Genomic DNA, 15,741 nt, shown 5'->3' with positions numbered 1-15,741 from the left:
GCTGTCGTAACAGGATTGATGCCTCCAGTAGGTGATGCTCCCCTTGGGTTTGTTCAGCAAGTGTTCTGAATGCCCGCTGGGTACCAAATGCTACCCTAGGTCTGAGGATAAACACACAGGTGCGAGGGCACAGTTCCCAGCTTTAATGAACGTGGAAGTACAGCCGAGTAGACACACACACATATATACAGCTAGGCCATATACTACATTGTGGTGAATGTCAATGGAGCCATATATAAAGTGCTGGGAGTGCAGAGGAGACTTAATGCAGAAAGAGGCTGGGTGTGAGAAACACGGGAGGAGGAAGCCAGAGCGCCTCAGTAATGGGTCTTGTGGCAGGGAGACAGGAGAAGGCCAACATGGGGCTGAAGTTTCTGTGCCGAGTGGTTGGAACAATGCTGGTGTCACTAATGAAAGCAAGATACTGCAGAAGAACTAGTTTTGAGGAAACAATGGAAACAGTGACAGACTTTATTTTTTTGGTCACCAAACTCACTGCAGATGGTGACTGCAGCCATGAAATTAAAAGACACTTACTCCTTGGAAGAAAAGCTATGACCAACCTAGACAGTATACTAAAAAGCAAAGACATTACTTTGCCAACAGAGGTCCGTCCAGTCAAGGCTTTGGTTTTTCCAGCAGTCATGTATGGATGTGAATTGGACTATAAAGAAAGCTGAGTGCCGAAGAACTGATGCTTTTGAACTGTGGTATTAAGAGAAGACTCTTAAGAGTCTCTTGGACAGCAAGGAGATCCAACCAGTCCATCCTAAAGGAGATCAGTCCTGAATATTCATTGGAAGGACTGATGCTGAAGCTGAAACTCCAGTACTTTGGCCACCTGATGCGAAGAGCTGACTCATTTGAAAAGACCCTTGTGCTGGGAAAGATTGAAGGCGGGAGGAGATGAGGAGGATCGAGGATAAGACGGTTGGATGGCATCACCAACTCTGTGGACATGAATTTGAGTAAGCTCCAGGAGTTGGTAATGGACAGGGAGGCCTGGCGTGCTGCAGTCCATGGGGTCGCAGAGAGTCGGACACGACTGAGCGACTGAAATGACTGAACTGACTTGGCACTAGTGGTAAGGAACTCGCCTGCCAAAGGAGGAGACGTCAGAGGGATGGGTTCAATCCCTGGGTGGAGAAGATCCCCTGGAAGAGGAAATGGCAACCCACTCCAGTGTTCTTGCCTGGAGAATCTCAGGGACTGAGGAGCCTGCTGGGCTTCAGTTGATGGGGTTGCAAAGAGTCGGACATGAATGAAGCAGCTTGGAATAGCACAACGTAGTTTTGAGAAGAGGTTGGATTTGGTTAAACTGGTGTTTCTGGAAGAAGAAGTAAGTGCTGACAGGTCATTTTAGCTGGAAGTGTACAGCAGGAAGTGAGAAATAGGCGTTTGGTATTGGAGAGATCAGGACAAGGAATGATGTATTTGGGGACAGTCTATGCCCATCTATTGCTTGAAGCTTGGAAAGCAAGAGGAAACCAAGGTAGAAATGGGGAGAAGCCACAAGGGCTGAACACCAAAACTTGGAGAGTTGTTACACTTGGAGGGTTTTAAGAAGCGGGTATTTGAAGAATAGAGAGAACAATTCATTAGCAAGGAGGTGGGAAATAATACTATAAAACAGAAACAAGAGTTTCACAGATGTGAGTAGTTAATGATGGCGAGTACTGTGGAGAGCTCTCCAGGACGGAGACTGAAAAAGAGATTATTAGATGAACTATTTGGAGGGTATTGAGAACTTCAAGGAGAAGCTGTGAGGGGTGGAAAGGACACTCACAAGGCAGACAGTCAGGGAGGAAGCTGCAGATGCATTTTGAATTCTTAAGTATGTTAGTAACAAGGGGTCTAGAGAAAGGGAGTAACAGGATTATGGAAAGTGCTTTAGAGAAACTACAGGTTAGCGCTGATAATAGTCAGACCTAGAGTTTGCACAGGAATTACACCCTGAAAGGGGATAGCACAGAAGGGAAGAGATATGATTTGTCTGATTTGAGGACCTAGCTTTCCACTGGGTTTACCAAAAAGTTCTTCCAGGTTTTTCCATCTGTATGATGTGTCCTGAAAAATTGAAATGAATTTTTTTTTACCAACTCAACATACATCTGTATGTCTCTCTGGTGACACATCTGTTACTAATTAGGAATAACTAGGGTTAGGAATGAAGGAGGGCATGGCAACCCACTCCAGTGTTCTTGCCTGGAGAATACCTATGGAGAGAGGAGCCTGGCAGACTTTAGTCTACAGGGTCGCAAAGAGTTGGATACAACTGAGCAGCTAATAACAGCACAGCGTTAGGAAACAGCTGAAATCATAAGAAGTCATTTTTCTCTGACAGATTCTCAGACATAAATGTGATCCAATGGGATGGGATACAGAGCAATTCTGTTTCCCATCATCACAAAACATCCCAGGTTTAGATTAATCGGGTTACAACATGATCCGCGTATTACAAATTCAACATCATCTCAGGATGTTTCACCCTAATACTAGAGAGTAAGAGGTAAAAGATACCACTTAAAATAGTTTCCAATAATCCAAAATGTATGCAATTCTAAGATGTTAACTCTCTCTTCAGATGGAGACATATCCTTGTGGGTTTTTTTTTTTTTTTTGGGGGGGGGGGAGCTGTGTGACTTGGCATATGGGACCTTGGTTCCCCAACTGGGGATCAGACTCATGCCTCCTACAGTGGAAGCTTGGAGTCTTAACCACTGGACCACGAGGGAAGTCCCAGAGACAGATCCTTATTGACTTAACACAGAGAAAGCTCAGTGAATGAGGATACCTGGAGAAAGGTGCTTTTGTTTTATTGTCTTTGTTCATTTCAGTTAGAGCCTAAAGATAGATAATGCAGCTCAGTGGACCAAGTCTGAATCTTGTGTCTAATGTCTACTTGACAAGATCATTGTTTGGGGGAAAAAAAAAAAAAAGAGCACTGATAAGAGATTTCCTAAGACTTCAAAGTCGTTTAAGCACTTGTGGATGAATATTTTCTTGGAAAAGCTACCTTTTGCCCTATATAATTACTTTTCACCAATAAATTATATCACATTGTTACTAAAGTGAGAAATAATGGGCAAAACTTACTGTGAAAGTGGTCAACATCAAAAAGGTGATTCTGTCTCCTTTTTCCTATTCTGCCATGAGCAGTTGCCAGCACTGTATTCCATGGCATAGTCTATATCCCCAGTACCAAGCATGTAAATCTGTACCCTGGTAGTGACGGCAAAGATGGCAAGAGAGGACAGGGCTGTCAGGACAATAGCTGCTACTATGACTGGGAAAGTCAGGCTGAGTGTAGGTGGTGCTATACAAGTGGATTTTCAAAATTAGAGCTTTGGTAAGTTCTAGCTATGGAACACCTGTGCTGTCTGAGAGTTCAGAAAAGTGTGGATAGATGTGAAAATAATGTCAGGTATAAGATGGGAGGATAGTGTCATGATAGATATTTGCAGATGGCCCCTGGCTGGGAGGGGACATCTGTGAGCTTGGGTTGGGAGTGGTAAAGGAGCACCAGGGGTTAGAAAAGGCTTTTTGGAGTAAACATGTCCTGAGCTGAATCCTGAGGGATGCTTGGAAGGGGTCATAACATGGAAGTGAAAGGTTCTTAAAAATAGGACCCTACAAGGAAGTCACCAGACTGCCTGGTGACAGACACGACAGGACAGAACCAGTACTGCCCAGAGTCTGGGTTCTGACGTGAGCATTCGTGCACAGCAGTGCCATCATGCTGAGTGCTGGGCACCCTTATCTGGAGTCTTCTGTTGGTGAGCGCCAGGAAGGGCCCAAAGACCTGGGAACTCACTCAAGAGGAGATATATTTTTGACTCATGCATTAGCATTCAAAGTCCTTTAAGTTATAACAGCTGTAATGTTTTTCTTTGAGTGATTATAAATTGTTTAAATTCTCTTTCTCGTTCATTGTGTGATATTCACTGGTTGCTTTGGTATATGTGTATGGGGTAATGGTCAAGGTCTAGGAGAAGGAAAGTTCAAATGAGAAAGCATACTAAAAGTAGCATTTTGTGCACAAAGCACCATACTTCCATTGTTAAATAATGTCCATAACAACAAAAAGAAAAATTCTAGAATTTCAGTAGTACTTTGATACAGATAAAATTAATTTTTTTTCCTTATGGTTTTCTGTAGTTATATTTTTGTGGGGTTTGTATAGATTGCTTTTATATTAATTAGCTTTGCTTTCAATTTTTTTTGGTTCCTTTACTTATAATATGTGCTTTTTTAACCGTGTTTGTTGAAGAGATGCACTCAAAGACTCTTTATTTAATACCTTTACTCCACATTCTGCTCAGAGAATTGATTCTTTCTGCGTGACATCATGTTGCTTTTTTCCGGCTCATATATCAGCTGTTTATTTTTCTTTTTTTCTTCTTCTTTTTTTTTTTGTTTTATTTCATTTGAATTTAATTTCTCCCTGTTTTTTCTACCTTCCCTCCCCCCTTTCCCTTTTCTCTTTTGTTTTTCTTTTGTCTTCAGCCTATTCTGCAAACTTGGAGTTCTTGTCAGGCATAGGATTTCACTATTTGGTAAGGAGACCCTTAAACAAATTCTAGCATGGCCATCACTTGGTTTTCTTTGCCATTTTTGCACTGTGTTACGTGCTGCTACGTTGCATGAATGCATGTTTGCATGGCTGCATGCATAGGCCAAGGTAAGGTCCTCAAGGTTGTTTATAAGGAGCATTACCTATAGTAAAATTGAAGACCGTAACTTTGTATACCAGTCCAAAGCACACTTGAAAATCACAAACTTATATTATTAAAGATCAAATGAATAAAAATGATACTTTCTACCTTATTTTATTTCAGAGGGGTGAAGCAAAACTGGGCCTCTGAATTTGTGTTTGGTTGTCTCTGATAGATTAAATACCCATCCACAGTTTTTAATTGCACTTACTTTTTCAGTGCTCTTGATGACAAATTTGCATGTTGACTGTATTCCAGACATTGGGACTTCATAATAGAGACAGGCCTGGATTTGCCAAAAGCAACTTCTCTGGTTGCTTCTCTTTTGACCCCACAGTAGTCAGTTTTTGTTCATTTCTGAGAATTCATGTAGCTGAAGTTCATGTTCCCAAACACTGCTTTCCAATAGCTGTGCAGGGCAGTCACTCACTTTTCACAGACTCTCCTTGCAGTGGGGCTTTAAGACTCTATAGCAGTTGGCAGAGTTTATTTTTTACACTTTTCTGCATCTGCTTTCGTAAACTGCCAAGGTAAATTTTAGCCCAAGGCTCTCTAGATTTTGAGACAGCCTTGTGGTGACTTCAGTAAGAAAACACTGAGTGTATTTATAGAGGTTTATAAGTCCTAGTCCATTCACAAAAAAACCTGAGGATTATGTTATTACTGTAAAAGTCACACACACACAAAAAAAGCCACAATGGATAAACTGAGAAATAGGTAAATGTACACATGTATATGTGTGTGTGTGTGTGTGTGTATATATATATGTGTGTATATATATATATATATATATGCAAATAATTTTTACATTCTTTACATTTTTTAAGAAATGATAGCTTCTGGATGTGACTACTTAATGCTGCATTTGGTTTCTAATATTATTATATCCAACGTTTGGGTACTCTTAAGATATGGTTCACATAAATTGCCTAGGTTTTTGCATTAATGTTTCAGTTATCCAAAATTAATGGGGAAATTGCTTTCAGAATGATTTCCAGTTGACTACCTTTTGTTTTGACTTCTCTTCAACTTAGAAAAACTTCTATGTAAATTATACAGACAGAACTTTCATGTACTCTTTAACCTTCTCATAATAATTATGTATTCAAAAATTCTCCCATCTGTCTTCAGAGAATACTTTCTAATTATATCTACCTCTGGTGGGGACCCCTTAATACTTTCTGTTGTTTATCTCTAGCTTCTTACATATTTTAACCTCTTGGTTTCCAATGTTACATTTTGCTATAACTTCACTTTTTAAATTTTTTGAGGTATTCCGTATATACAGTGAAGTACACAAATCTTAAGAGCAGCATGATGACATAGCTTGATGGAATTTTACATGTATTTGCCCATTTTCTCACTTTAAGGCATAGAACATTTTCAGCATCCCAGAAGCCTACCTCGTGCCATTTTGCAACTTATAACCCTCTGCAAAGGAACTATATTTAAACTAATCTATTGGTCTACTAATGTAGACTTTCATTATCATGTATTAATTTTGCCTGTTGTTTAATCTCCTTTTTTCCTTTGAATATATTAAGGGCTCAGTAATGGAAGATAAATGCATACTGTAACTTGTAACAATTAGAGGAGAAGAACTGGATTTTAACATTCATTTCATCTGTGATTCTAATATTTCATCTAGGCATTATATATTATATCCCTTTGCCTTTAAATACAACTGTTTTTATTTTTAACAGGAATTTATTGGAAAACTACTGTGTGTCTTTATCCGGAAAGCTTATTTTAATGTGCATTTTATTAATGTCACATTATTTTTTCAAATTTGCTTTGGCATTTGCTTGTAAAACGATACAAACGTCAAGAAGTCTTTATTATTCAACAATACTCTAATATAGCCTTGTCAGCATGTTAGCATGTTAGGTCTTAGACTTGTAAACTTTACATATTATAGCTATAGCTTGGTTTTAGACACTAACATGATGTCCTGAAGAAAATAGGGGATTTTGATCAGAAAACCTGTATGTAAGTCCCCTCTTTGTAACTGAACCAGTTGAATGATCTGGACAAGGGACTTAACTTCTCTTGAGCATTATTTATTTTATTTTTTTCATTTTGAAACTAGATTAAAATAACTACTAACTTTAGAGATCTATTGTATATATAAAATCTCAGATGATGATGTTAAAGTGCTTTGTAAACTGTAATCGTACCACTTTCAAGTCTAAGGTATTCTTAGTCTTATTTGTACAGCTTATATTTAGATGAATCAAATTACATACAGACTAAACTAGGGCAGTTAGCTATTTAAAGTACATGCACCCTGAAGCCTTTAAAATCTAGGCATTTTCACATCAAAGCAGAAGTGGTATAATTCAAGTATTTACTTAAAAAAAAAAACTTCTATTATCTTTTGGCCATATCATGGGGCATGCAGGATCTTTGTTACCCAACCAGGGATCAACCTGTGCCCCCTGCAGTGATAGCATGGAGTCTTAACCACTGAACTGTCTGGGAAATCCCAAGTATTGACCATTTGATGTATCAATTATACCATTGTGGATTTTCCTAGAGAAAAAGAGACCTGACAGCATATATACAGTGGTCTTTTGTATATGGACATATTAATCTCTTATTTTTTTCTTTCACCTTATCTCTACATTATGTTTTTCTGTGTTCTGGGAGACACCAACTGATGATCAAAATGTTTTTCCTGCATTTAGTTCAAAAAATTGTTCATGGCCTAACTTAAGAATAAAGTGAGACAGAAGTGAAAGTTGAGTTTAACAAAGCAATGCTTGGGCTTGTGTCAAGTAGCAAAAAATATAGAAAGAAATACATTAACCTGAAACATGTCAGCAAGGTGGGATTAGTGATAAGAAGGAAGCATTAAAAAAAAAAAAAAACAGGTGACAAAACTCTTGTCCTGATGGTGGTAATTATGGGGAGCTGAGTTTGATCAGCAATGGAATATTTATTCCAATGTGGCTGCCAGATTATAATTATATCTCTGAAAATTCATCTCTAGTTCAGAAATTTTTCTGATGTATAAAATGAGGATTCCCCAAATTTAGACTTCTATATTTACTTTATCTTTTACCTACTTTAAAATATTTTCTATACATTGAAGCACACTAAGAATTAAAGAGATGAGCCATGCTTTTATGCTTCATATATGCTTTTGCAGGTGTTTAAACCACTTCATTTTATCTTAGAAAAAAATAGGATTTTTAAGAAGGGGAACAAGTCATATTCCCAGCATAACAGTAGTTCTGGTATACCTGTAAAATACTTTATGGAAAAAATAGTAAGTAAAATAGCATCTGTTTTATATATAGGGCTTCCCTGGTGGCTCAGTGGTAAAGAATCCACCTGCCAATGCAGGAGACATGGTTTCAGTCCCTGGGTAGAGAAGATGTCTGGAGAAGAGAATGGCAGTCCACTCCTGTATTCTTCTCTGGGAAATCCCATGGACAGAGGAGCCTGGCGTGCTGCAGTCCATAGGATCACAAAGAGTTGGACACAATTTAGCAACTAAACAGCAACAGTTTTATATGTAGTCTTCCCTTTTGACTTCTGAAATGCTTGCTAGTAATTATAAGTTGGTATATTTTGGAACAAATAAGTTCTTGTATTTTGGAAAATCAGTTAGGACTGGCTAAGACCCAGGCAGGTTGACTCGGTATAAGGACCCCGTGTGCCATTTTCAGGGACACATTGTTAACTAACAAAATACTCCTTTTAATGCCTCCATTTTCCCTCACTTTTGCTAAGTGGAAATTCTGACTGTCTAATTGCCTAATTTTAAGGCAATTAGAGAATACTCAACTTCTACTATTATAGCCTATTTAAGGCTTTCAGTTATTTTTAGAGGAAGTGGAATCTGGTAACCATAACTCCCAACAGGAATAGCAATGGTGACACAGGCTTTCTTTTTCCATGTGAAAATAAATCAAATGCCTTAATGACATTCATTTTGTGCATTCATTCAGTAAATATTTGCTGTGTGTGAAGCATTCTCTTAGGCTTTGAGGATAGAAAAATGAAGATTTTTTTACTTCTTTACTACTCCCAACCTAAGCCAATCTACAGGTATCTTTCACCTGTATGTCTCTCAGAACATACTAACCCTGCTTTCAGAACTGCCTTTCTAAACTGAGTTTCAAAACCATCATATCTCTTGCCTCCCCTCCAAAAAACAAGACAAAGCAAAAAATGATCTTAAAACTGAATATACTCTTGTGTAGCCAGTGGCTTCCCATTTCTCTGGAATTAAGATCAGAATTCTTAATCTGGCCATTTAATCTGGTTAGTGTTTCATAGTCTGCCCCCGTGTACCCCTCCATCCCTGTTTCCCAGAGAATTCTTGCTTCCTCACGATGCCTCAGCTTAAGTGGTCTTCTCTCTGCTTCTTGAAAGTGTCATTTTCATATCTGCCCAGGCCATTTGCACCATCCGTGATTACTGACTGTAATGGGATCCTATATATGCCCCGCTCCAGTCCCTCACACCGTTCAGATTTCAACAAGTAGCATTCCCTCTGGAAGATCATAGCTGACCTCTCTGATTATACTCTCTCTACTATTATAACATTCTCTTAGCTCTATGTATTTTTCCTTCCTCTCACTGGTGAGTTACTAGATTAACTTCTCTCTCTGGTGCAAAATCCAGCTCTTTGAAGGCTTGCTTTTGTATCCTCAGAGCCCAGGAGGAAGTCTGGCACATACTGGCTGTTTTATAAATATCTTATGACAGATGGAATCAACCAACAAGGTCTTACCTTTAAGAAGGCTACAGTCTAAAGAGTAGATAAGTAAGCAGATGCTTTTAGCAATGAGATAAGTGCTATCGGTTTGGAATTTTCTTACAATCACAAATAGCCCAAACTTTACATTTTTTCCACTTGAGATTAAGAAAAATATAGTATCCACTTATCTCACAATTGATGAGAATCACATTTTAAAAAAATTCTTGAAGCCTTCCACTTAGAGCACTTACAATTGAAAAAGAAGTAACACTATAACTAACGACCCTTTAACAACAAGATCATTAAACTCTACCAACAATGATCTATTCAGTTCAAGTAACTATTCCAGAAGGCTGGCAAAAAATAGTTATCATTTAGAGGCTTTGTCTACTTTCCTGTTTTCCGCTGAGTTTTTAACATGTTAGCAAGACAGTCCAGAGAGCCCTAAGCTTTACTGGAGAATTTCCAGCTTTGTTGACAAATAGGTTTCTAGGAATGCCTGGAGTAAAGCAAGCATTTTGCAGCATGATCAGCATATTTCTTATCAGCAATATTTCTTCTGGTTGACCTCAATAACCCTAGAACTCAACATTTTCACATCATTAATATAGATCCAATGTTAGCTTCAGGAATATTGGACAAGTATTATCACAGGTTTAAATGAAACAACAGGTTTTGTTAAAATACTTGTTTTCTCCCCCTAACTGAGTATGACTGATTTAAATTAGTGCCGAAATCTTGATATTGTTTTTAAAAGAGTTTTAATAGTAAATAGAGTAATACAGTGAATTCTATCCATTGGTATCTGTCTCTAATTAAAAAATTAGTGGATTAAGTTTATGTCGATTCCTCTGTGAGCCCCCCACCCCAAACCCTGTTCGTGTATTTAAATGAAGAGTTTTCTTGTATCAGGAGATATTAGGAGATATTGTAGTCATCCCTCCATATCTGCAGGCTCTGCATCCATGAATTCCACCAATCAGGGGTCAAAAATACTCGAAAAAAATAATTCCAGAACGTTCCACAAAGTAGCACTTGAATTCACCATACCTCAACAAATTTGTGCATAACTTTTACATTGTATTCTGTATTGTTAGCAATCTAGAGATGATTTAATGTATAAAGGAGGATGTATGTAAGTTATTTGCAAATACTATGCTATTTTATACAAGGGACTCAAGCATCCTTGGGTTTTGGTGTTGGGGGAGGGTCTTGGGACCAGTCCCCTGAGGATACTGAGGAACAACTGTTAATGTTTGTAGTCCCTAAAAAGGTTCAGATTGTGTATGTGTTTGTTCAATAGGATAACATATAATGAAATGAAAGTCATTTGAAGCACTAAGAATCCCTGAGTATAGTGCCTCTGGGAGAACTAAGTATGTCATTATGCTAATAATTTAATGGTTTAAATTCAATTTTAAAAGTAGCACAATCTGCTACTTTTAGAAGAGTTCTGTTTTCTGTTGGAATATAATTGGTTGACAATGTTGTGCTAGTTTCATGTCTGCAGCGAAGTGATTCAGTTACATATACATCTATTCTTCTTTAAATTATTTTCTCATTTAGGTTGTTAGAGAATATTAAGCAGAGTTCCCTGTACTATAGTAGGTCCTTGTTGGTTATCTATTTGAATATATAGCAAGTTTCCTTTATACATTAGGAAATTCTTGCTTTTCTCATACATACTGTCCTAAAACTACAGAATCTTTCAGTCACATTAAGACGTTAAGGATCCTCTTAATGATGAATGGTGGTTTAGTCACTAAGTTGTGTCTGACTCCTGTGACTGAAAGATTCTATAGTTTTAGGACAATATATATGAGAAAAGCAGGAGTTTCGATGTATAAAGGAAACTTGCTATATAGAAAATAGCCTAATTCTTATAGAGGGTAAATATCAGACTCAGACATTTCAATGAACATAATATCGGAAGATAGATAGATAGATACTTCTTTCATTTCAATATGTCACTCTGAGAGGATTTCCTGACTTTGAGCAAAAGAATAGCATGTGTAATATATATTCTCAGTTTAACTGAAACTTTTTGCTAAGTTAGGGACTTAGTAATTTTATTCTTTTCAATATCACAGACTTCAGAAGTAATAAAATCTTCAGCATGCTTCAGTTTCTACCTACTCATAATTTGGAGAGAATTTTTTTCTTTTAGCATAATTTTATTTCATCTTATTAATAAAGATTTTTCTAAGGTTAATCATCTCTTCAGAGAAGATAGTATAATGAGATATTGTATCAGGAGCCATGTTAGGAAAGTAAACAAGAATAACTGTTAGAACATTAGAATAACTGTTGACTGTTTACCCAGGAGAAAGTCAACATTCTGAGAATTCTCAGTATATCAGTTTATAAAACAGCAGCAGTTACATGTATCAAATTTTGGATACCATTGAAAGCTCCTGAACTGTAGAAACCTTATATTTAAAACCACAAAACAGTTTGAGATTAAAATGCAAAAAGGATATTTTGACTTTTAACAGCTTTAGCTTTGCTATTACTATTATTTAGGGAGTTGTATTATTTTATGAGTTGCTAACAATGTTTTTAAAAACCTTATGCTTGCTGTATGTTGTCACTAGATTCTATGAGCTGTAATTTTAATTTTGTACCTTTGTATCTTTGATGTTACACACACACACACACACACACAAACACATGCAAACACAATCTTAAAGATAATGGGTAATCCATAAGTGTTGTCCTAAGTGTTTAGAAATATGAGAGTTATGTTTGAAGTCAGAGGAAGTAGCTTGAACTTTGAAAAAACACGAGTTGAAAGTATCAAACTTTTGGTTTTTATACTACGTAGAGCAGTTAAGAAATTGCATACAGTTAAGTACATGAAAATATAGTCATCACCTTAAAATTTTAACATCTTACTGTGCTCTGAACTAGCCCTTCTGGTTCTTACTAATAGTGTGATTGACAGTTCTGATGGTGATCTAGGTCTCCTTCAGAAAGACAATATCCAGGTTGCTATTTGATTTAAAAGTCTTACTACATACTTTGTCTCTTCATGCTTAACCATCAGTTTAGGCATCTATATATGCCAATGAAATTGATTCTTTTGCTTGGTCCATACATTATAACACTAAAGTTCAGTTAATACTTTTCTTTCATTCCTTAGGGTCTTTTCCCCACCTTTTTAACAGAGGGCTGTTTCCATTTAAAGTTGTACTCTATCTGATTTGGAGTTTCTGAAAATGTGTATCCTGCTTGAGCTTATAGTTTTGTGGCTTTGATAATCACAGAAAGTCTCATATTCACTGTACAGATGTTCACTTGACCCACAGAACTTGTCTAGCCACTGATGCCCTTTCTTACTCTTTATACTCACATCCCACTGCCACCCCGCAGATGCTAACTGGGCTCCTGCTATATGTCAGGTGCTATTCTAGGTGCTGGGCTCCATCAGGGCACAGAGCAAACAAAAATCTCACCTCACGAGCTTGTACAAATAGAAGTTTCAAATGCCCTGAGCCTCCTTTTGGAAAAGGCATTGCCAGGCTCATCTTTACGAAGTACAGATACTGATCATCTGTCTGTATAAAGGGACAGTATAACTGTGAGTTTTAGGAAAAGAGTTAGAGGCCAGCCTCTCTGAATTGGTGCTGACTTTGGTTGCATGAGATTCATGGGCATCGCTTTGTATCCCCTCTCCCTCCTGGGCCTTCCCTCTGTCATTTTCTGTGCTGCATCCTCCTTATTGTTTTTACTTCCAAACATTAGAGGTTATTGGACCTTTCTGCTTCTATATTTATGTTCATGCTAACTAATTTCATTCAGCCCCATGATTCAAAGAAGTGTCCATATGCTTAGAAGACCTAGATTTACAGCTCCAACTTAGATCTCATCTCTGCACTCTGGATTTTTGTATCAGTTGCCTATTCCATATCTCAACCTGAGATGAATAGGCCCATTACACTTCACCTGTTGAAAGCAGAATGGCCAGCTCCCACCCCTCCCCTCCCCTTGCATTCTCTGACCCCCACCTCGTGCTCTCTGCACATCATTGAATCCTGCCACCATTCACCTAACTGCCCAGACAGTTGCTCACCGAAACAGTTGCGGAGTTATCCTTGTCTCCTTTCCTTCTCACCAACATGCAACACATAAGCAAAAACTGAACATACATTCTTAATTGCTTCACCAATAATATCCTAGGCCATATTTGCCATCTTCAATCCGCTGGTTCTAGACTAATGCGAGGGTTTCCTAACTCACTTTTACTCTTGCCCTCCCAGAATTTGGCAGACTGGAATTAATCCTCTTAATGTATAAATTGGCTCACATTCTGTTCAAAATGTCTTCCTATTGCACTTAAAAAAAAAAAAAAGTCCAAAGTGCTTGCTCTGGTTGTGACACGCTAGAACCTGATTCCCTTGTCTCCACCATATATTCTCCTTCTTTCTCCTGAATTTGTCCACAGCAGCCATCTTGACTTCCTTGCCAGGATCACTGGGTTCCTTTTCTGCCCCAGAGCCTTTGCACATCTGTTTGTACCACCTGGACTCTTCTCCCAGATATGTGCATGGTTTGTCCTTTCACTTCATTTAAGTCTCTGCTCAAATGCCACCTTCTTGGGGAGGACCCAATGACCACTCCCCCTGTTACTCTATGCAGTTGCTCTAATCCCCATTCCCTGCTATATATACTTTTACTGTGTCTGGATATTATGTAACATATTGATTTTGGGGGGCTTCATAGTTCATTATGTGTCCCCCATTAAAATGCAAGTACCATACTCTAGCTTATTACTGGAAGTTTGATAGTACCTGGTATTTATCATGTATTTATTGAGTGAATGAATGATCAAATGAATAATACTTCTCAGGACTATAGTAGAAGCCCTAGTACTGCCACCAGTCAATAGGCAGGGGCATGACAAATTCTGCCTTTCTACTGATTTTGTCTTCATTGTTATTGGCAGTTCTGAGATTCAAAGCGTGAGATTAATGGAACATTTACTGAAAGAACTCAAGAGTCTCAGCAATGAATACCTAATTTATTTTTTTGTATTTGTGTTATACCACTAAACTAGAATACCCTCATACGAAGGAAATTATTAATTTCCATGTATGTTTAATTCATTCATTTTAGGATACTTTTGTGTATAAAGAATGTAGTATATGCAAATGTTTTAAAAACTCACATTTAAATAAGAGTTGTTAACCTAAGGACCAGGAAATTATTGTATATATTACACATAGGAAAGCATGAAATGATGAGTGTCAGACTATACTGTGAGTGGTCACTTTGTTACTTTGGATTCATATTTTCTTTATTGTATCCTTATCATCAAGTAAAATATATGTATTATATGATTCATATTTCTGTACTTAGTGGTGAAATATTCCTATCAAAATGGTTGAGTTTCATCTTATTTTTCAAGAGGAGTTGCCCCATTTCAGATATCTCATAAGTAACGTTTAACTTCTTCAGCCTCTGATATTTTCTTACATGATGGTTTGGTACTTCTTTTTCACCAAAGACCAACAGCATTCAGGCATGTTAGTTCATGTGAATGCAGTTAAATTCAGGCAAAATAATTCATCGTAATGCAGTTGAAGGCAATAGGAAAGCAGACCCACTTGGGGTAATTCAGAGGGAATTAAATTTATTAGAATTTAACTCACCTCATTTGACAGAAGATATCAGCTGACTTAAAAAGTTGACGTACAATAAGATTTACAAATGACGTGAGCTGGTGTGGGGAGGGGGATATGTTTGGTGCATCCAGTTAAAATTCTTTGGATGGTGCAGTGCTTTGAATGCTTCTTGAGTATGTCAGCTATTTGATGGGACATGCTTTATTGCTTTTCTACTTACATTTGCATAACCACTTTTAAGCAGAAAAACTGCATGATTTTAAACTTGATTATCAAAAAGTCCCTTGAATTGAGTTATCCTTATTGAGTTGTGCCTTGACTAATTTTTGGAACACAAGCATTGTTAACAGAAAGACATTGAGAAATTCTCAGAGCAGTTTATACAGCTATTTGTTTCCTCTTTAGGGAATGATGCAACATCAATTGTCAACTGTCTTCATATTTTGGGTCAGACTTTGGATGCAAGGTAAATGGATATGTTTTTATCTCAGTCAATGAGTGTAAAAATGATGTATAGGAATGTGAAGAAAAAGCTAGTGTCTTCTTTGGAATTGTAATGAAGTCTTCAGGTGAAAAAGAAAATATTTTATAAATTAATAATAAAAGTAAATAAGTGTTAGTTGCTCAGTTGTGCTCGACTCTTTGTGACCCCATGGACTGCAGCCCACCAGGCTCCTCTGTCCCTGAGATT

General features: G+C 37.6%; 1 protein-coding gene across 1 annotated transcript in view; it reads left to right on the top strand.

The window, feature by feature from the left end:
- Positions 1 to 15,741, top strand: part of RYR2 (ryanodine receptor 2) — a 798,221-nt gene that overhangs the window by 622,947 nt on the left and 159,533 nt on the right. The window contains exons 63-64 of the mRNA XM_061161401.1: positions 4,507 to 4,556; positions 15,456 to 15,516. Coding sequence (XP_061017384.1) covers positions 4,507 to 4,556; positions 15,456 to 15,516 — 111 coding nt within the window. The remainder of the gene's footprint in view (positions 1 to 4,506; positions 4,557 to 15,455; positions 15,517 to 15,741) is intronic.

This window comes from Dama dama, chromosome 15, assembly GCF_033118175.1.
Source record: "Dama dama isolate Ldn47 chromosome 15, ASM3311817v1, whole genome shotgun sequence".
Classification (NCBI taxonomy): Eukaryota; Metazoa; Chordata; class Mammalia; order Artiodactyla; family Cervidae; genus Dama; species Dama dama.
Note: the sequence above shows the minus strand (reverse complement) of the source record. Positions and strands in the feature narration are given on the sequence as shown.